We start from the raw sequence: 23,706 nt of genomic DNA on the forward strand, positions 1-23,706 counted from the left end.
AGTTAGATGGCAAATCTTCCCTCTTCAAGTTGGTAATCCAACGACGAACCCATCCGTTGGTGATCATGAATCGGAAAGGTGAAATAACACTTTTTGTTTTCACCTTTACCGATATATTACAGCATCCAACTGCCATGCACGTGGGCATTGTCAGTTCAACTATAGCTCTTGCAAATTTCAATGGTGAAGTCCTCTTGAAATGTTAAATAATTGTTGTTGATTGCAGGGGTGTCTAGTAGTTCCCATTGATTGCAAGTAAAAAGCCTAGAGAAAAATGGCGCTATGCTTACCACACCGTGATGTCACTGCCGGAAGATGTCAGGAGTGAGGTGTTACTATATTTGGCCAAAAAAATATATTTTTTTTACCGATTGACGCTAAATTCCTTGAATCACCTCGGACATATTAGTTTTAGGTATAGAAAATTATCCTTTGATTATTCCTTGCTGACCAGACTTTTAACCTCTCAAAACCCACTGGGTCAGCGGCGACCCGGTGGATGTTAAGTGGGGGTATTACCTCAGAATGCATAAAATTACACCAGTAATATTTTTACCAATATAGACATGTAAGACATGATAGACACATGATAAGACACAAGACATGTAAGACATGATAGACACATGATAAGACACGAAAGCTTAGATTCACCCCAATTCAACCACCAACATTATTTTATGGACACAGCAAGCACCAAAGCACAATTAACACGGATACAGCAGCAGGTCAAAATGTAAAGAAACAAAGCAGCCACAACTACATACCTTTGAAGGCATCCAGAAGACGTTTTTATGAATCCAATCTTCAATTATTTATACTCCATTCGCCCATAAGGGTCCACAGATTCAAAGTAATCCAGCATCTAGCAGAAACTAGAGGGTGTTAGCTTACAAATAATGTATTGCACATGTAATTTGGTCTTACAGTCCCTAAGTTTTGTGCTTTTCCATTTGGGTATGCAAAATAGATGAGGAATACCCAAAATGAGATGGATTTTAAGAGGGTTAAGCTACGCTTTAAAGCTTTAAGAATATTGTTTTTTGTCTAAAGCTAATAATAAATTCTGAACTCTTTGTGTTCTATAAAGTATGTGCAAATGACACCTATTTTATTATAGATATTACATATTTGACCCAACTCAGAATCAGTGAAATTTACTCAGAAATGATCTGTTCCTTTCCAAATCTCCCAACCATCTTTGACACAGTGGCTAAAGGGTAATCTATATAACTCTGTCTTAGCATGAGCCCCTTCACTCCAGTTGACCTTTTCAAAAGGGCTTTAATACAGTAACTTCATGTAACTTCCTCATTGCAAATTCTATCCAGGAATTCGGTATCTTAGGTTACCCTCTTAACAATAAAACTGCTACTTAAATAATGCAAAGCTTACAAATTCAATTCCCCTCTTCTGTCTTTTAGAAAATGTAGAGATTATTAGGGAAAACAATCACTTTAAAGCACTATTCTTGTATGTAATTAAAGCTGCCCCAGGGTGGAGTTTTTTGCCTCAGGGTGGAGTTTTTTGTAACTAATATATTACACTTAATACTACCTTCTTAGATTTATATGCTTGTGAAAATGTGTCTTGCATATTTCATTTTTTTGCCAGAATAAGTAGCATAGTTTCAAAACTTGTTGAATTCCCTTGAGGCGGTTTCTCAAGGACATTAGGATTTGTTATATTTTTACTAGAAAGTCAGATTTTAGGAATCTCTATTTAGAAACATAACAACGGAACCTCAAAAAGTGTAAATTCTGATTTGAATAGCTGAATGTTTCAGCCCTAAGTCCAGTATCCAAATCTCCTACATGTTGCAGACTGAAGATGTAAAATGTAAGCTGTTAAAAGTCTTCTCTCCCATGGGTTGTACTTATAGGGCCCTGTGGACCACAGATGGCTCCCTATTACATTTAATAAAGTGGAAACATTTCCATAACCATTTGGGACTATGTGCAAAACGTGTTAGTGAGGTCTGGGGGTTTATTATACTGTAGTAGGAGAAATTTATCAAGATGGCGGAGAGGGGAGGCAGCAAGTGTTTACTTTACACTGGATAAAATTCGGTAGATTTTTCAGGAAAAACAAAAACAGCAAGGATGGCTTCATGCCTCATGATGATGCCATAACCCTCTTCTGCCCACAGCCAGCAAGCAGGACCCTAAATAGATCATTAAAGGAACAGTAATGGTGGGCCATGTACACTCTTGCTACTGCCAAAATGATCACGACAAGCTCTCACGACTTGCCTGCCAACCAGTCCACATTTTCCTCATCCCAAGGAATAAAGAGTCTCACTCAAAGTCCTTGCAGGGAAAGAGGTAGTCTGTGCTGTGCCTGTCACTTGAGTTAGGCCTGGAGCCTGCAAATTGTACCCAGGCGTAGAGATTAGCAGAAAAAGACATTTTTGGCTTGATTGCAGCGTGTATCTGTCAGTTTAAAAAGCCTTAACATTACTCTTCCTGATTGGGAGTGTGGAGAAAAGAGCCTGACAAAAGAGCTATATAACAGCCTGTTAGTCTCATAAAGAATAAAAGAAAATTTAAAGCCATCAGAGCTTCTGTGTGATTGGCTCACAATGAGTATTGCACAAACACCCAAAATAGAAATTTGTGCAGATAATTTGTTGAATTATGCTTGCAAATGTTACACAGGGTTGCATCAATGTTTATAAATGCAATTATGATGCATGCTATAGGATAGTGCACTTAACTCTGCTTTGAAAACCCATCTATCTTGATCCTCTCATGCTTTGAATAAGAACTTGAAAATCAAATGGATTCTTTCTGCACAGAATGACTAAAAATGGACGGTGTAGGAGTAGAAATAGCTCTAGGAACTCATTCAGATATTTACAAGGTTACAGAAACAAGCTAGTGTGTTGAGATAGAATAATGTTATGGCATCCCTGCGCTCCGACTTGGTCCATGAGAGGTTTTCCAGTGCACAGCGAGCTATGAATATTGACTTCTGTGGTAAGATCATGTTAGAAGGTGATTCTGACACTGGGAAGGTAAAGAGGAATGTCTCAATGATTCACAAAACAGCAGAAAATGATGAATTGCAAGTTCTACTGTAGGCTTGGCCTAGTATTGCCTCAGCAAAGGATAACTGTTGCATCGTCGGCACTCTTATGAGGACCCCTGTGTGAATTTGGCCTTACTATTAGATTAAATAGAGCAAAGAAACCAGCCTTTCTGACATACCATAGAGAAATTCAGAAACATTGCTCTCTAAATGTTTCTGCTTCTCTAGACTATACAAATCGGCCCATAAATGGGAGGCTAAAAGAAGCCATTACAGTTTAACAGGCTGAGCATAATGCTGGTGCTGGCGCCGTAGACCGACATTAAGAAGAGAGATCATATTACTTCAGGTATGAAACTTCTCGCTGCCTGGTTCTGTGTGAACAGTTTCATTGGGATGTGAGGGCTGATGGATGGGATTCTTACTTTCTCTTACATCACACTCCCCTTTGTTATATAGGATCCAACACAGATCCCAAGATCCCCTAAAGCTTTAATGTCAACTTCTCTCATGGTTGATAATTTAAGACCCAAATTCGTGAAATTCTCCATCCGATTGGACACCATGTGAACTTTTAACTGACTATATTAAACATAATAAAAAATATTTTTTATACTTTCCCCTGCAGTTTTTCATCCCAAACAAACAGCTTCTTGTTTCAATATGTTCTGTTATAACAACAAAAAAATTCATTAATTCTTTGATCCATTTTGTATGCACTGCTTAGAACCTTTCTTTAAAAAAAAAAGAATCATGCTATCAGCGAGCTAAGTAAAAGATTTAAAAAAACTGATTGAAAAACTACAAAAACCAAGGAGGCCGTTGGTAGATCAGGCAATATAATATTTTAATGAACACTTCTCAGTTTTAGCCTTCAGTTTTTCTGATATTTATACAAATCGGGGCGCTTAACACTTTTTATATAAATGATGATGACTTGATCTTCTTCTGAATGTGTGAGGGTTTAACAAAATATTTACTGGACTCCTTGCATTTGTATTTGACTAGGTTTTTGGTATATTTAGACACTGGCAGTTAAAATAAATTCAACCTGTGTTGGTTGGTTGATAAGGCTCCCCTTCCCTAGTGACGCAGTCTGGAAGGATTCATTGCAAGCACTCGACAAGGGAAACAATATCCCAGATGCCCCTTGAGTAAGCGTTGTATTGTTTCTTAGTGTGTAAAACAGGAATGGGTGGCCCCTCTGTGTTAAACACCAAGAGTAAATATTATGAGACACAGCTGGTTTGGTTTCAATCACAGAACGGCTTCACTTTTAAAATAATCTTTAAAAAGGAATCAGATAAAGGAATAATCTGGGATGAAATCTAAGAAAACAGACTAGAATTTTCATCCATAGAAAATGAATATTAAGATATAGAAAGTGGACAATTATGTTTAGAAATTAATTAGTATATATAGTATATATATATGCACATCAAAAACTCTACATCTGCAAGTCCCAAAGATATTGAAAATAAGTTTAAAAGGTGTGATAGCAAAGAAATAACAAGCTTATATTAACATAAACTATCAACTTTTTAAAGAGAAATTCTAAAGAGGATTGAGTAAATTTACAGTACAGCCAATTATAATAAACTCTATAAAGTATATAGATTTCTCTGTCACTCAGACTGAAACTTTGAGGTTTAAATTCATAATTTGGAGTTCTAAATATGTGGGCTGACTTTAAGGTACATTAGGAAAGAGTGGGAATTAAGCAGGTCCATCACATGTTGTCATTAGCTGGTGTCAGCTTTCACAAGGAACCAAATTTAGACCTCAGTAGATGCAGTTCCCACATTCCCATCTCTGATGCTGCCAACAGGGAATATCCAGACTCACAACTGCTGTTTGTGAAGAAATATCTCCTTCAGACTTCAGGGTCCGTTCGAGGAAATATGCTGAGTAGCAAGCAGATACTCTGAGTAGCTCTACTCCTCTCGTCTCTTATCAGAGTTTTTTATTTCAGGACAGGAGATATCAAGCGGGTAACTAAGCTTAATAAAAAGGAAAGATGGGCTGAACCTTCCAAGGATGCTTCTGTTTTCAGCCGTGTTCCCTTTTCCCTTGAGGTGTGGTGAAAAATTGAGCTGTTAAAGTTTCACTGTTAATATGTATATTTTACAGTACATTTCAGTCTGAGATTTAAGAATTGCATTTATCATATAAAATATGTACTTGGATTCCAGGTTTAAAATTTGACATATCCATTTAGATTTAAAGTATATTTATTAAGGGTGATGTATGGATTAAGATATAAAGTGTCATTATTGGTCTCAAAGATCTAACCCACATGCAGAAAACCACTCAGAGGCACAGAAAAAGTTAACAGTTTATTGGTTAGGTTTACTAAACTCAGAGAGAGATAGAGAAAACAGGTTATTCTCAGATGGGGGGAATCCTGCGGTCAGGTGGAACCAGAAACTCTAGGGGGGAGATCACAGTGATGAGTTCAAGGCCCATAGGGAAATTGATTGAAGGAGCTGAATGGAACAGATGTGACTCACGTAGTATGGTTCTTGATTGATCCTTGGGTCCAGTTTGTGGGGGAATTGTCCAGAGATGATGGTTACTTGTTGGAGGGCGGACATGCAGACTAATGATGGGTCCAGAGTAGCAGGTTTCCCCTTTATCAGTGTGAGACAAATAATTCCTTCCAAGGGGAGAAGGACCAGGCTTATCTAGCAGATCGGGGGGTTATCCTGCCGGAGAACACAAAAGAGACAAAAATGTTAGAAAAAACCTTAGACTCAGAGAGGCAAAGACTCAAATGTTAGACTCAGCTAAACTTAGTGAGGCTAGAGTACTCAATACTGGCAAACGAGGTGGTGATAGTCTGCTGCTCAAATTCTCCTCTGGTGATGACCCAACGAGCCGCAGGTGTGGGGGGGGGAACCGGAAGAGGCCCTCCAGGCCAAACAGGGGAAAGGGCACCATCTAGTGGGTAGGAGGAGAAACTAAAAAGAAAACACAAAAACATTCCTCACAAACAATTTAGAAATAGATATTACATCTATATATAGATATAGGATTTAGAAATAGATTATTACACAAAATATAGATATGATAGATGTAGATTTAACATGTATATTTAGTGTTTGTTAAATGTGAGGAAAAAATCCCTACATTTCAAGAGAGTGTAATAATAACAAGGGGGCATTTAAATTCTTTGTGCTAATTTTAGGATTCTGTGAAACATCTTTTTTTTTCATGAGTATTGAATATATGTGTAGGTGCAACATAACAGCTATTAAGGATATGATTCCCAAAAAAATGTTTTATGTGTAGAAGGTCACCTTCGCACTTTCCATGTACTGCCCACATAATAGTACCACGAAAATGCTCTAATTGATCTAATTTTGTTCTTGCTAGAAAAAAAAAATATTACAATTATTTTTTGGGGGGATATATTCTTTTGAAAGATAAAGGATCTAATCATGCTTTAATCCTCCTCTTCTGACAAAGATATCTTCAGATTAGCAGCTACTGATCAGAGTCACTTCATGGACTAATTTGTTGTCAGAACTTTTCTCAGAGTCCTAACTTTCTGAACTGGAAAAACCAGGATATTCAGCAATTTACCCCAGAGCTTACTCTGGATTACCACTAACCCTACTTTGGGAAATGAGGCTTTTAAAATTAGGGGGGAAAAAAAGACATGTCTTTGATCTTGGTGGCAAACTGAATTAAATCTCTAACAAAGGCTCTCATATCAAAACATGCAAAGCTTTCTCTTTTGTCTCCTATTTTTATTGTGAGCATCATGTATTGGTTTTTATTTATATTTTATGATATTTTTTCTGTTTGGAGTTTTTCCTCAATAGATTTTAAGTCTTACTTTAAGAGTGTCCTGTCTCTTTTTGGGGGGTTTGCCCTAAGTTGTTTTAGTTGCATCCTATTTATAGCGAAACTGAATTTTTGTTATTTGGGTCTTGCCTTATTGTTAATTTTTAAAATTTAGATTAGTTAGATGTTTTTCATACTCTCTAGTTTATTATTTAGTCTCTGTTCTCTAATTTATCATAGTTTAGTTTCTCGCATGTCTGGTTTCATTGTCCAGCAGTTTCGCTCTAGTTTTTTTTTATGGATTTCTTGTTTGTTTTTTCTGTGTCATCAGTATAATGACGTTCACCTTCTGCCTGTTTTTGTTCTTTGTTGCCACTAATTCTCCAAATTACATCACCTGTGATCCATCTTTGTTTTTCTCATGTCCAGCCACTTTAATAGCTGTCAGATTTCTTTTACTCTTTATTGGAGAATACTGCTTTCATGCTGAGTAACTCCAGTCTGCCACGTCATGCCGTGCTTTGCCAATGCAAGAAACCGTCCTCTGTTTTGAAAACCTTTTTCTTAAGTTAGTTTTGTTTTATTAAAACTGAAAACCCACTGTTCTGCCTCCATCTGTCTTGTCTGTCTATGGGCCCATTTAATCTCCAACGTTTCAACAGATCAGACTATATTAACCAAAACGTGAAATGTTGCTCTGGCTTCTCTTTTTATACTGGATAGGCTGTCCATTTGGTATCGGCCCTTTATCTCTCCACCTGTCAGTCCATCATTCTTTGTGGCTCTCATTGTCGGACACAGCATTGAACACACATAGGGGAATAGGGAAGCCAGTCACATTATATTAGATAGCTTTAAGAATTATTTTCCACTATTTGTTTTCCCCTATTGCTTACCTTTCAGGAGAGACAGGGGTTCAAATAAAGTGATAAGAGATCACTGGCTTAAATAAAGGACTGAGAGATGTAATAAAATATAAACGGAGACAGACAATAGTAGATTTAATGCAGAAGTTCATCAAGAAAGTAAGAAAAAAACAACATTATCTCAAAAGATGAATCTAATTAACTGCAATCAGCATAGTCTGTTATTTATTAAAATGCAACTAAATAAAATGTTTCTTGTGATAGCAATAATCTGGGTCCCGTGTTTTGGCAGTGTTGCTCACAATTTCAAAAGATCAGAATAGAGTAATGATATCCTTTATTGTCTTAGAAGTGAAAAATACAAATGAAAGTATATAAGTTCCCATATCACAAAAAAACAATATATTTACAAGTTAAAGGACTGTACGCATCTAAATAAGAAATAAGAATAGACTGTAGAATAATAAAATACACCCAAATCACAAAGACAAAATGTGTGGCAAACTAAATTAAGTGTCCAAAATAGAGCACACTGGAAACACCACTAAAACAAATAAAAAATTTGCAAATACCAGCTAGGATGTAGACACTTAAGGCTGGAATATACTGAGAAACCAGAGCTTCTGTGCGTGTGTGTCGCACTTAACGCAGATATTCCCCCCTCTCCAAAATTGTAGTAGATTGCAGACACAGGAGGCCTCTGATTGGTCAAATCCACATCTGCTCTACACTGTGCATATCTCCTGTTTGGTACCTTACCAGCTTGTTTTGTCTGTATGACTGCCATTGTGGAAAACGACTCGTTAAGAAGGACCAGCTAGAAGAGGGAGGTGCGCAAGAATGCTGAGACCCTTTTTCCACCTGGATCCCCGCTTTTTTTCGCCCTCATGTCCCTCTGTGTCACACAAACTTGCCCCCACTTTCTTACCACCTTGGCCGTATCTAGACCCACAGCTAGTTCCTGATTGTCCCTCTTGCTTTGAGACCTGGAATAACATAGTGCAGAACATACTTCAAAATTGGGCATAAATCAGAAATATCTGCGACAATCTCACTGCGACACACTGCTGCGGGAGTATAACCAGCCTTTTACTGAACAGATAAACACTGTGCACATATTGGCATGGGTGTGACACACTGATTTTGACTGTTGGATACAATGATCTTAACAGATCCTGAACAACAAGTTCATTTGAATCAGCTAAAAAATAGTTTAAACTTGTCTTTGACTGCTCTATTCAATCCAGGGCTGCAGTTATTGGTTATTTTAGTCTTTAACTAATCTACCTCAATGGCTGGCTGGTAGGCAAACTGCAGCCAACCTTATGGTAGAGGACTAACTTCTCAAGGATTTTTTTGAGATGTGAAGTCATTGCTGCTGAGGTCCCTCAGGGATGTGTTCTTTGGCACTGGAGGTCTTTCAGATTTGCTGTACTTTACCCAACTTCAGGCCCATGGTACTGATAAGAGCCAAAAGGTATGAGGTCATGGGAAAAAAACAAGCAGGTGTCAAAGATGGGGGTGAGAGGCAAGAAGTGCCTCTGTATACAAACCATCTAAGGCGAACCTACATGTTTAGAAGCATATGTGAAAATATTGATATATTCATTTATCTGAGGATGTTTTTCAGTGTTATTTTGTTAGTACATACAGAACATGTAAACTTTACCCTCTTTGTTCCATGCAGGGAAAGATGTGAACATAAGAATTTTTGTTAGCAGACTCTTTTCCCCTCCACAGTTCAGAAAATTACAGATCTGGATCTGTGGTATGAGTTATGAATAAAACATGACGGTGTAAGCTGTAGTGCTGGTCATTTGAGAGTTATAGGATGTTTTAAAAGGGGGCAGTCAGAAGAAACCCGCCGAGAGGTCTGCTCCCCTTCAGCTCTAAAATCCATCTTTTATTGCGTGGCTTGCTGTTATGGTTTGATTTCTAGCCAGCAGCTGTGTTACAACCTCATTACAAAGCAGGAGCACTGCAGCCACTAACTGCTGGCATGTTGAGCAAGAAAGTTGATTTTCACAAAGGCTGCAGACCCAAACAGAGCTAACAAGATACAGAAAAACAGGATTTAGATACCTGCTTTTATATTTCAGCGAAGCTTTGAGTGGAAGCTCAATCGCTGTCTCTGTACCACATCAGAAAATACCTACAAAACAAGAAAATAAATGTTTGCATATAGGTTTAGTTTCATTTATCTGAGGATTTTCTCATTTTTTCCTACCACCTTCCCTTCTCATTCCAATAATGCCTGAATTGAATATATTTATATATTTTTAAAAATCACATAATTATTACATTTCTGTAATAAATCTAAAAGATGTTTTTCAATGACAAATACAGAGAAAGCCTTGATATTCATTTTGTAATTTAAATATATATTGTTTAGGGCTGAAAATATTAATCAGATTAATTAATTATTGAAGCAATCATCAACTAATTTAATAATCGATTAATTGTTAACTTGAGTATAGAGACTCTAAAACACGCCTTTAGCCAGCAGAGAAACCCACTCAGAGCAGTAATTATACCAAAATTGTAAAATAAATATTTAAACATTTTGCATTAATGATTAAAAATATTTTTCGTCTTTCAATATGCTCTATCCAGAACTCCTCAAGTGGAAAACTGTTAGTTTCACCTGGTCTAATTTTGCAAAAATTCTTCTTTAAGGAACTTTTTGCTATTGGATTATTAATCAATTAATCGAAAATAATAATCAACAGATTATTTGATTTGTAAAATAATCGTTAGTTGCAGCCCTAATATAGTTATAGCTTATAGTTATATAATATAGTATAGCTTATGCATATATTTATTTTAAGAATCCCGATAACAGCTTAAAAGTTTAATTTAATGTTGCTGTAAACTTGAACTAAAAATTGTATTAGCAATCACAGTAATTGTCTCCTGTGTTTTAATATTAACATGAAACATAATAAGACATGCAAATAAAACTTTAGTGTACTTATAATAGGATATAATTGTCTAAAACAGTGATTCCCAAGCTGGGGTACTCCTACCCCTAGTGGTCTGCGAGTGCATTGCAAGGGATATATAAGCATTTTAATTCTTAGGTAGTAAGATAAGATAGGGCTTGGATCTGTTCTGCTTTGTCGGGACCCAATTTAAGAAATGAAACAAGCGTCTATTAACCAAAAAGTACTTTTTCTTTGAGTTCAGCTTCAGCTTTGACACACATCCAAACCAGGCAGAGGAACAGACTGGATGTAGAGAACAGCCTGGGGTCAGCTGTTTTTCAAACTGAGCTATTGGAGCTCCTCAAAGCAGCTCAGGTGTCTTGATGAAAACATTTTGTTCCCAATTCATGAAGTTTAAGTGTGATTATAACATATTTACTTATAGGAGCTGCAGTTTTATAAATACAGTTTTATAATAGGATGTTATTTTGATTCTTTACTAATTTCCAGGCAACGTATTTATGTTGTTTTTCATTTGACATGGAAAGAATAAATTGCCTAAGAATCAAATACTCAAAAGATTAAGTAAACATTTTTTTATTTCATAACCAGTTATTGTGCATCCACCTTTGGACAACCATCATTACTTTTGACTGAGAGGGTACACAAGTCTGGTACACAAGTCTAAATCTAAAGTATAAAAAAGAGTTTTATGTACAGTCGACTTGAGCAAGAGGGAAAATGTGGCTAATATAAGGCTAGCCACCTTTGACCTGTCAGCTCAGGTCAAATGTTATAATAAAATTAATAGGAGGATTTCTTAGTTTGGTCCAAACTCGAACTGCTGTGGGTGCTGTTCCCACACCCCTTTCTCTGACCGCCTTATAGGCAACATTTCCACAAACAGCTGGTTTGGGGCCAGGGAGGGAAGCCACTTTTAGACCGGCTCCTCAGTGGTTCCTCTACTGGGACTCGCTTTAAATGTGTCGCGGTTCCTCTCTGGATTTAAAACTGAACTGTTTACAGGCTAAAGATTAAGTTAGCAAAAAAGTCACAAAAAAAAGATAGAACAAGGAATCTTAAATGAGATCCAGCCTTTTTAACTGGTTCAGACAGAGGCTTCTTGGTTCTGTGTCTCTTATTTCTTCTATTTTCACTTTTTTTCCCCTCACACTTAGATAAACATTATATCATATTCAAATAAAGACTTCATCTATTAATGGAAATAGGCTATCTAAACTAACCCTATGTTTTCCTACTAAATCTTTAAACCCACTCTCCCACACTTGGCAGAAACAAAACCCATCAAATGTTCGTGATAACTGAGCCTTTACATCACTGGATTGGAATTCCGGCTCACTCTTCATTGCAGAATTGTTTTGGTTTTATGTGTAATTAAAGCAAAGCTGAAAGATTTTACATCAGATGTAACAGGATACACACCTTGAAAGAAGCTTGACCCTTGTCTCCTCAGTTTACAGTTGTGAGGATGTTTAAGGTATTTTTGGTGGAAGGCAGAGATTGAGCGAGTATACAGCTGACTGTTGGGTGAGCGGAGATACAGTAGAGTTGAGGCACAATTATGCCGTATTTGAGTTGTTAACTGGTCCCTGAGAGGTCCCAAAGAGCTGGAGATGGCTAATTTTACCCCATTACATACTGGTAAATGTCAATTAATTTTTATGTCATCTGTCATTCAATTTTATCAGAAAAGATCAATACAGTATGGTTTGAGATCTTTTAGTTGTCTGTTTTAGTGATTTTCTTTTTCTTTTTTAGTTCCCATGTCCAGCAGTCCTCAGGTCTGGTTGATACTGGTTTAAAAACTGGTGCAAAAACTTTAAAGTCAAACATTTTTGTTTTGAAACAATCACATATATTTGAATGTAGGCCTTTAAAATTACTGGTCAGAACAATTTAGAATGTTGAATGGAGCCGAAAATCTGAATTCCAGGGGTTTCATCTCATTACGCTGCAGCATATTTTCACTTTTATAAAACGTTTATTGTATCCTACTGAAAATGAAATATTAGCTTGAGATTACAAAATAGCACCTGATAACAGTTGGTACAGTTTGTACAGCAAATAAAAAAAAAGGCTCAAAGCTGAATTAATAACAGGAAATGTTGTTATTTCTCATACAAATAATTTCTTCTCATCTATTTTCCCAGACTGCTCAGACCGTGCTGGTGGTGGTGGTGGTGTTCTGCTTGTCCTGGCTCCCTCATCACGTCGTTCATCTCTGGGTGGAGTTCGGGACCTTTCCGCTGACCCAGGCCTCCTTCGTGTTTCGGGTGGCCGCACACTGCCTGGCGTACAGCAACTCCTCCGTGAACCCTGTCATCTACGCCTTCTTGTCAGAGAACTTCAGGAAGGCTTACAAGCAAGTCTTTAAATGCCAGATTGGCAACGGCGACTGTCCCCTCAACGACATCAAGGAGATCCGCAGCAAGGCAGATACTCCGCCGTCGACTAACTGCACCAACGTTTGACCAGTTTTGCCTGGTGACATGAACGTTTTATCGAGCCAGTACACTGAAACTCACTATAAGTCACTTTGACTAAGTCATCAGACATGAGTTGGTGTGTGCTCTGATCCGGATGAGTATTACCAGTGATCATGATATTGGTCTCAAGAAAAGTCTGCAGTGTCTAAAACTCAAGAGAAGAGTTAGTAAGAAAGGCAGATAATCGAGTATCACATCATAATGCATTTCTGTTGTTATAACATTCAAAGATAAGGTCAATTAACCCCCTGACTTCATTAGTATCAATGTAAGTAGCACAATTTTTGCTTCACAGAAATATAAGGATCGAGTTTCAAATGCTTTGATGTGTCTGAAGAGCAAACACTTTTTTTTCATACAATTTATACAGTAGAACTGCTTTATCCCAGCATGTTTTAATTACTGGTTGTAGTATTGTCAAGTTAAACGTATTTATGTATATTGGTAAAACAGAGGCAATGTTCTAAAATTCTCTCCTGCATGTTTAAGATATCAGAGAATCTTTGTTTCTTTTTAAAAAAAAAAAAGCAAAAAAAAAAAAATACAGTTACAGCATTCAGAAACTTAAAATGGCAGAAAAACATAATCTGTCGCTAAAAATTCTGCTGGGTTTGTTGTTTCCTTGAAGCTGTAAATTGCATTTATATTGCACTTCTGAGTCGCCATAGTGGGGGGTGAATATTATGGTTAGCTACCAAGACAATGACTTTTGTTTCTGAAAGATATGAAGTAAATCTACATTTCTGTTGTTTCAAAAAGCTGTCTTTTTCCTCTCTTTTTAGTTGCATGGAAATGTCCAAATCTAGTTTCTGAACAACAAACAATAATAATTGGTTTCATTATATTGACATTTGGTTTAAACGGATGTTTAAGTTTTTTAAACTTGGACACCCTTTACTACAAAGATTGACCAAAACCCTTATCTTCGTTTTCATTCAGCAATTCAGCTTGTTTGAACTGCAAACAAAAGCAACAGGGCACGAGGTTCATTTAACTCATGGTCTTTGTTTAGGTGTAAAAAAATTAAATCATAAAAATCATAACAAAATGTTAGCTGATTATAAAACCAGCCCTCCCTTAGCTACAAATGACTCTGTATTGGATGACATGGATTGTGTTAGGTATAAGCTTGTGTGAAACTCAGTGTGACATCAATGCATTTTGATTAACAGTGCTGCTCAAAGCTTGAGAGTATTTTTTCGTATTTTAACTATTCTATTTGCAAGTTTTTGAAAAAACAACCTACCATATTAAAAAAGGCATTTCTTTGGACCCATATCCACACACATCTCACCTGTGGTTCTTTTGCACAAATGGAAATGCTGCAGGTCAGCGAAATATGTGTTTTTAAAATCCTTTTCAAATTAAATAGCTTCTAAAGGACAACCACAGCAATAAAATTCACTACATTGTTTGTGTTTGCACATCTGATTGAGAAAGAGGCGCGTCTGGCATTGGCTCATACATACAAAACAACAGCAGTTTTTAGTTGGGTATGTGTCAAGGCATTTCATCATGAAGCCACCCTAGAGCATGGATTTAAACTTTCCACTCTTGGAGCAAATTTTTGTTATTGCCATTTTTTTGCAGTTTCACTCGGACAAGGCCCCCATCTAACCGAGAAATTTGTCTGATACACCCAAACTGGCTTCGTCTGGACGGGTAAAAGCGGCCTTGGTGATAGTCATTATACATCGACATACCATGTGTAATTTGTAATTACGTCCACCAAGGAGGATATGATCTTAGCCAAGTTTGTGTGATTATCTCCCTGTGTACAGGATAGGCTTAAAAGTTATGAACGGACTTAAATGAACTTTTTATCCAAGCTGCATCCCAGTCCATGGAGCAGTTTATTAAAAACTGGCGATGATCCACATTCCTATCTTGATGCAGGAAGTTTTTAAATAATTCTTTTACATTATTTGGCAGAATAAGCAGTTCAAATTCAATTTAGTTTATTTATATAGCGCCAATTCAGAACATACAGTGTTTAACTCAATGTATTTTATAACGACAATTTATCCAGCTCATACAGTCGGATTGGTTCAAAGTTTTTTATTAAAGAAAATCAGATTATTGCATTGACTCGTTGACTCATCAGCAATCCTTTACACCAAGCATGCCTGTAGTAACATTGGAGAGGAAAACTCCCTTTTAACAGAAAGGAACCTCCAGCAGAACCAGGCTCAGTGTGAGTGGCAGTCTGTCGAGGCCGGCTGGGGTTCAAGGAGACAGAAGCAGAGATACAAAAGGCAACTGTTAACTAGCTCCAAAGGCGGGCTTGTCCAAGACACAGCCAGGGAGATGAGCTCTGAGGTAGCTACCATATGAGAGGGTTAAATGTAGTTATAAAAACAATCATAGTCAGAGAAACAGGACTAAAATTAAAGCAGGCAAAGCTCCAACATCTATAAAAAAAAGGTGTTCATGGCAGCAACACAGCTGATTTTTCTCTTGGGGATGGTGTCAATAGGAGCAGACCAGATGAAGCTACAATGATCTAAAAAAGCAGAAAGAGCTTAAAGATGGAAGTTGAACAAATACTGAAAAGTAGAGAAGGAATGAGGAAAAGTTGTCCCTATGTCCTCCAGCAGTCTAAACCTATAGCAGCATAACTATAGAGATAGCTTAGGAAACCCTGAGCCTCTCTTACTATAAGTTTTATAAAAAATGAATGTTTTAAGCCTTATCTTAAAAGTAGATAGAGTGTCTGGCTTACTGACTAAAACTGGTAGCTGGTTCCACAGGCGAGGTGCCTGATAACTAAAATATCTGCCTCCCATTCTGCTTTTAGAAATTCTAGTTCCCCCCTTAAGCACAGAGTGGTGGCAGTGACTATTTACCGCATTGGACTCAAAAAAGAATTATACTGAAGACAAAAACGTGAGCCATGCCTCGCTCGAAGTCTTGATCTACTGATAAAAAAAAGAAAGCAGAGTACAAACTGAATGAAGGAGGTGAGAGCAGAACATTTGATAATGATCCAGATCATGTGCGAGTTTTAGCTATAGGTGTAAGTCACAATATGGAGCCAAACTTGCTGTTTTGCAGAGGTCTGTGCTCTCAGAGTGCTTTTCAAGTTTTTTAATACGTAAATGAGTTCTGCCCCCATGCACACCAAACATCTGTCTCAACATATTGCACAATATTTAAAGCATTAAAATTTACATTCAACCGATCCTATGGATTAAAGTCACTTTAATTGGATGCAAGAGAAAATTCTAGTATGATTGGAGTTCTCTTTGTATGGCCATCCATACCAGTTTCAGCACAGTCTTGCTCACTGCTATTCATTGCTTTGCAAGAAAAGATTGTTGGCTCTTTGGACAGTCATTTCAAAGATGAAGGAGATGACTCTAAAGTAATGCTTTTTCAAAGTACAATTAAATATGCTAAGTAAGCCAGCTACTATAGCCAAGAGATGGCCTAAATAACCAACTAGGACTTTGAGATTTGGCATACAAACATTAGAACTTTTTATTCAGACTTACCCTTTATTATACAAAGGACATTATAAGTGGTCCTTGACTTAATTACTTAAAATCAGGAAAAAATAAGTACTAGAACTAAATGTGTAAAATCCAAGCTGAAAAAAATATTCAAATAATAGATCCACCCACAACCTATGTAACAAGTAACTAACAGCCAGTATTCAAAAGCACGTGATTAATTATCAATGAATCCCTATTTTACTATTCTAGAATTAAAGTTAAGACCATATCAATGCAGATAATACTGGAGCAAATCCTCAAAAGGTAGCGTGCTGTTATGGTGGATACCCAAAGCCAAACTGTCCCTGGAAAGAAAACTGAATCATGGATAAACATGGAGGTTTTTACGTTTTTCTGGATTTTTAAAAGGCACTTGAGAACAGTCCTAGAAATTGTACAGTATTTGTACATTTGTTATGGGGAAATTTAATTGTAGATATTAAAAAAGTGTAATTATCAAATATATGCGATTGTCTTGCTTTGTACTTTGCTTCGCTGCCTTTTTTGTAATCTTTGTAGTTGTGTTGGCTGAGATACTCCTTTGGATGAAGCAAGAAAGCACAGTGCATGTTTTGTACTTTTCCTAGTATCTCTCTAAGAACACAATTTTTTTTTTTTTTTTTATAAATCAAAGATTTAAAGCAAATCTCACATGAGGCCAAGATTCTAAAGAATACAGCTTTACCTCATTACAGTAAAGCCATAAACTGTAAATCATCAGCTCGTTCATTTAAAACCATAGTATACTACAATGATTTTGCTTTAAGGTTGACCCTAAAAGAATCCCATGCTTAGATATAAATGGTCAGACAAAGGTCAAAAAGACAGATTTTCACTGCAGCAGATTCAAAGCACCTAATACATTTAATCAACATCCTAATTCCTCCCATTGGAGTCGGATTGCTTCCAGACTGCAGGGGGGATATTGTGTATGACTAGGCTTAGTGTGGAGCTGCCTTCACAGATGGTATTGCTGAGGACAGAAGGAGTTTATTTTTTCCATTGAACCTACAATTGACAATATCTTTAAGGTTCTCTACATACATTTATTAAAACATAGATAAATTCCATAGCAAGATTAAATAATTTATTAGAAAGATGTAATGTTTTCTCCTATCTTTCTGTCAACCCTGGAGCCAAACACAATATATATTGTTTTTTATTCCATAAAGATAATTATATGGTCAGAGAGCATGATGCATTGTTTTAACAACTAATGGTGCTTACCTCTACTCTGTACTTTTTTCAAAAACATAATTGCACTTGGAGTTTACTTGCAAATATTGATTACACTGTAGGCACTTACTTCAATGTATTTTATTCTTATTTAGTGAAAGACCAACATCCATTTGTGATTGTAGAAAAGTAAAAAGAGATTGAAAAAAGCAACTAAAATTAAACATATTTGTAATAGAATAAACAATTCACATAAACGATAACTCAACATCCGCAAGTGCTGGTGGGAGGACTATAGAGGGTGACGGTTTTTTGTACAGAGTCAAGAAAGATGATCAGAGCTAATGGAAGAATAGATGGCATTAAGTACGGTCCTGAAAGGAATCATTTTAGTGTCTGAAAAAGATTTGAAAGTGCAGTTTAAGAGCATCATCCATCAGGAAAACAATACTAAACACTCAGCTTAAGCTACAAACATACTCATGTGTTACTCCAAAACACAATAGATCACATTTGGCAAATGATCTGATAAAAGTAGGGCTATATGATGTCCATAATCTGTTGCAATATCCAACACAGACCATTCACGATTTTCCACGGCTACACCTCTGACTCTTACGGACTTATTCTGCAGTTTGATAGGAAAGGCAGGAGTCAGGCAGAAACTAAGACCAAGTAAAAAAGTAAAACAAAAAAGATTTTGGGAAAAACAGACAAAAATTGTGAGATGAACCTCACAGTATTTGCAAATTTTTACCTAATTAATTTGAACAAATTGATTGACCAGAAACAGAACGGATTCACATAGCCTGTCACAATAACAATAGCCAGACAAATGTATGATTTAGTACAATCATTCACCAACAGAAGAACTGCATAACTTTATTATTTACATATACTCTTCAACTCATATGATGAAGCTATTTTTGTAAGAAGAGTGTTCAAACATTTCTGTATTGAGACATGCAAAGCAGGTAGAGACTGCACCAAAGGGTAGTTTAATAACCAGTTTATTGAAGATGCTGATTAAAAATGTGTGCTGTGCTATTAAGTATTTTATTTGCAAGAAGCTGTGTATCATTCTGTATCGCTCTAGTCCTATAAAGTGTGTCAAAGTTTGGTAAAAACTTTGAAATACGTGAAACGGATTTGAGAAAGCACTGTACAGCTTAATGACAACCAACAATTAGATTCTTCTTTGTTTATGGCAAGCTTTATGTTTTATACTTCGTATTTATTAATCCATTGATGCCATCATGCCAATCTATTCAGCACTTTGGTTTGCAGAGCTTGTTGTGTTGTGATATAAATGTGCTGCTGTAATGTAAAAAGATAAACAAGAATGTGAAACAATTTTGATTTTATAGTCTCTTTTTCTGCTTGACTGCGATTTAATGCAGTTTATTATAAAATGATAATAAACACAACAGTTTCTTCAAGAAATAATAAGGGTTTCATGAAGAAAAACAAAGATTACATTTTCTAAATTCTTGTGTGTTTTCACAGATGCAGTTCTCACATCTTGCCTTTTGTTTTCGCTTCTATAAAAATAGATTTTCTACATCATAATTTTTAACAAAAATCAACCGTGACTTATTTACTGCACTGATCTGTTTAGGTTCCCACCATGCCTCAAAATGTATTTTTTGAAAATATGAGGGGTCTGAAAACATTCATTGCATCACATCAACACTGTAATCTTTGATAAAGTCCAACTTGAAAGATTACAGTCTTGCAAATAATGAATACCGGTATTTACCATTATTACCTACATTTTATTTTGCTTTACAGAATGTAATCCAGATGGTATTACATTAGAATAAACTATTACTTTGACAACAGTAGGTCATACTGATAGAGTTAATCTATAATGATCAAAACTTAAGAGAGTATATTTAATCTATTTTACATGCTCCTGTTCAAAGGAGAAAAGCTTCAACTTCCCTGTGTCTGAGGTTCTGGAATAAATTGTAACTCTCTGGCACAAGGGACCAGGAATAGTGTTTGATAGCAAAAAAGGCCAAGAAGAAAGGAGGGAAGGTATATTTATTTAATTTATCTCATAAGGAATATGAGAATAGTAGTCATTATAAAGTGATCTGATAAGGCCTGAGAACTGATTTCAATCAGGAAAAAAAGATGTTTGTCTCAGTGGTGGAACTAGAGGAACTTTGCAAAAACTTTACAGTGTTGGGAAGACTGTAAGGTTATTACAATGCAGATCAGTTAGTTATAAATAGCATCGCTGTGACATCCAAGTTTGAGCATTGTTACGATCGCAGCCATTTTAGGAGGGGTTAACATTTACTAAGCAACATCCAAGGGAGACGGTATTCTAAGTAGATTTTATACATGGTTTGGTCCATAATGATTTATGAATACAGAGAAAACCTTGTACCAAAGCAGAAAGGCAGATAAGATGAAAAACAGCACTAATCTGCTGAGGAAGCATCTCCAGGGCGGGGAGAAGTTACAGCTGACCTAGGATAGATATAGAAGCTAAGTCACTATTTCTGCATTTATCTTTGAAATATAGGTAAATATATCACATGACAGTAAAATGTCATTTTGTTTTAGTCATTAAGGGATTTGGTAATCTAGAACAAATAAGACGAAGATGAGGCAACACTTCAGTCCAGTCAGGTCTTCGTATTAAAACATCAATTCCACAGTGTTAAATTATGTGGTGTCAAAGTACATTTTCTCTTTTAGAGTTATTACAACAACAACTGGAGTAAGATATACACTACGTAGAGTTCTAATTTAACACTAATTCTCAGTGGGACCAAATGCACTCTTAAAGTGTTACTTTAAAACTGCACAATTTACTGCCTGTTTTCTTGTTTACAGCAATTGCTGTGTATTCTTATATAAATTGAAGGTGGTTGTTGTCAAAAAGAAAAGAAACCAAATCTGTTGGCCTGCTAGAAAAGCTGCCACTAGAATCTAAAGTGCTTGATCAGGTAGACTGACAATGACTGACGGAGACGACTGAGGACCTCTGCTTGCAGCAGATTCAACAGTAGTCTGTAATCTGGTAGGTTGGGAGAGCTGTAAGATTTATCTCTCATTATCATTCTGTGTGTGACTACTTACCTTCTGGCAGAAGAGGCAGTGTTCACAAAATGCAAATTAAAAATGTTTGAAATATAATACCTCCCCTCTACTTTTGTCCTCTTCAAGGAGAAATCATTTCTAATTTCAATGTGAATCCCTTTTTGTTGATCTTCTTGAAGGCAGTTAATATGACAGTGCTTGATATTAAAATACAAATTCTCATAGACTAAGTCAGAAACATAAGTGTATGTCTTATCTCCATGCAACCTCATAATGCAATTTGTTGTAGCAGTGTATATTTGTACCCTGCATCAGAAGTTGTCTCCAAAATTTAAGCTGAGATGGAGAGACTTCACAGTGTTTAATCAGTGCACTAAGCTTAATCAGTTTAGTCACTTTTTAAAGACCGACTATGATCCCTTGGACAAAAGGAAATCTAACAACTGAATTGTCTCTGGATGCTTTATAGTCTGGGATTTATAGTGTTGTTTACCAAGCTCTGCAATGGTGACAGTCTTACATATGAGTCCAATGAAATTAATTTCAATTCTAAAATACTTTATTAATGCAAAGGGAAATTTACTTTTGTATAAATTCATAGGATTTTTTTAATAACTTGTGATGTGGATCGTTCTAGGCAGGAAGGATCTTCTGTAGCGGCATGTCTTGCTACAGATCTTTTGAAGCCTTTGACTGGAGACACTCTAAAGTTTAAAAGTCTTATCGAGGGGATGCTAACTTTGGTCCATTTTACTAATTTTATAAGGAATTATTCTTTGTAAAATCACCTCCAGATGTTCTAGGTGAGTTTCTAGAATAGAGCCAGCCTTCTTTAGCAGCCCATTGAGCTTCTTTAGGTCATTTACTCTGATGCTGTTACCCCAGCAGATGATGACAAAAGACTTCACACTCACCCCAACAGACTATTAGAAGATATGCAGCATCTTGCTGCAAACAGTGAAGGACCTAAACGTCTTTAAAAGCTACAGTCTGTTCTGTCACTTCTTGTAGACAGCTTCACAGCTGTGTCTCCGGTTTAGTTTGTTGTCCAGCTGAACACTAAGATACTCCTCCACCACCTCCTGGTCTTCTCCCATGATGTAAATAGGATTCAACTTGTTCCTGTTTTTTCTGAAATCGACAATCATTTGTTGACATTCAGGATCAGATGATTCTTGTCGATGTGAGATATGCCATATTTCCTAATGTTGATTGTTTGTCTCTCACTGTCAAATGGATATACGTAAACTGCATTAGTATTCTGGCGAGAAGTCACTTTATCTTTTTTAGGACCATTCCACTTTTCTCTGACCACCGTAAAGGGGCTTTGGAATGAGACATTTTAGCTGAGATGTCAGTTTTACCCTAATAATGCATTATGAATAGCAGCAATAGCCACGGTCTAAACCAGGGGTCGGCAACCCAAACTGCTCAAAGAGCCATATTGGACCAAAAAAAAACAAAACATAAATCTGTCTGGAGCCGCAAAAATGTAAAAGTCTCATACATGCCTCTTATGGAAACACGGGCTCTAAGTGTATTATCCCACTATAGAAAAGGACTTTGTGGGCTTAAATATATAATAAGCATTCATGATTAAATGTTTATCCTCAAGCAAATGTCACATAGCAGCATGAGGTGAGGGACGAGCAGTGAACGCTCCCATTGCGTGCGTCACAACGCGCCGCTTAACCGCCCTTCACCGCGCGGTTTAAGTTTTGTTGCATTGATGAAATTATAGAAACACAATAAGTTTATCTTTCTATGGTGGACGTGTTTCTGTTGGGAGGAGATTGAGTCATGAGGAACCAAGCAGGAACTTACACCCATCAGAGCAGTGCTGAAATCCCACATCCTCTGTCACCATCGTTCCTTGGTGTGATTTATAGTTTTAGGATTTGTGGAAAAAATCTAAGAAAGTTCCCATCCCTGCATCAGAGCTCTACCTGTTCGATCTGTGGACGGTTTTCCATCCTTGCAACAAAACTAGCAGCGGTAGTGGAGTTTGGAGATGCAATCCACTTCTTAAATCTACATTTGCTCTCCTCTAATTTATCCAGAAATTCTGCAAACACACTCTTTCTCTCCCTCCCACCTTTGTGATCGGCTGCATATTTAGCTTACCTTCCCTGGAAATGCCTTTCCAATTTTTTTTTTTTTTTTTTTTTTTGCCAACCTCTCATTACCAAGCAAAAATGCAGGCAATCCTTCCGCATTGATAATGAAAGAAAATGATTCGGCTCATCCTTTGTCATCAGCTATCTTCCTTTTTTCCACTTTGGGATCCATGGTCCGAGACACTCCAGCAGCCTGGAACTGCGCAGAGCTGGTTGCAAGTTATGACCACTGATCTCTATGGCTATGACGCAAATTATTGTTTAAATTTATATATTATACAAATGTTTACAGCATTGGAAAACATAATTATTTTTTGTTTGAGCTCCTGCACACCATAATAAAACAAACAAACAAAGAACAAAAACGATTTTCATACATTTTTGAAAAAGCTCCAGGGAGCCGCAAGGGGAACGCTAAAGAGCCGCATGCGGCTCCGGAGCTGCGGGTTGCCGACCCCCGGTCTAGGGCAACAGACTACATGACAAGGAGTTTAGTTGGATACTTTCTTTCTTTTAAGATAAAACGTTTTTTTTTTATATTTATGGTTTGATTTCTTTGTATGTGTGGATTGCATGGATTGTTGCAGACAACGAGACAGCTGTCTTACTGTGTGGTGTGGAGGCTACAGCGCCTCAGAATGGAAGAAGGTGAGGAGACTAGTGAGAAATGCAGAAAAGATCATGGCAGCTCCTCTTGCCTCAATAAAAGACATTTCATCCCAGCGCTGCATGTCCCGAGCCCATAACAT

General features: G+C 36.8%; 1 protein-coding gene across 1 annotated transcript in view; it reads left to right on the forward strand.

Moving 5' to 3' along the window:
- Positions 1–16,276, forward strand: part of LOC107099330 (galanin receptor type 1-like) — a 29,336-nt gene extending 13,060 nt beyond the window's left edge. Inside the window, exon 3 of the mRNA XM_015397406.1 lies at positions 12,778–16,276. Coding sequence (XP_015252892.1) covers positions 12,778–13,098 — 321 coding nt within the window. The 3' untranslated portion in view covers positions 13,099–16,276. The remainder of the gene's footprint in view (positions 1–12,777) is intronic.
- Positions 16,277–23,706: the final 7,430 nt, after the last annotated feature.

This window comes from Cyprinodon variegatus, unplaced genomic scaffold, assembly GCF_000732505.1.
Source record: "Cyprinodon variegatus isolate N-32 unplaced genomic scaffold, C_variegatus-1.0 Scaffold860, whole genome shotgun sequence".
NCBI lineage: Eukaryota > Metazoa > Chordata > Actinopteri > Cyprinodontiformes > Cyprinodontidae > Cyprinodon > Cyprinodon variegatus.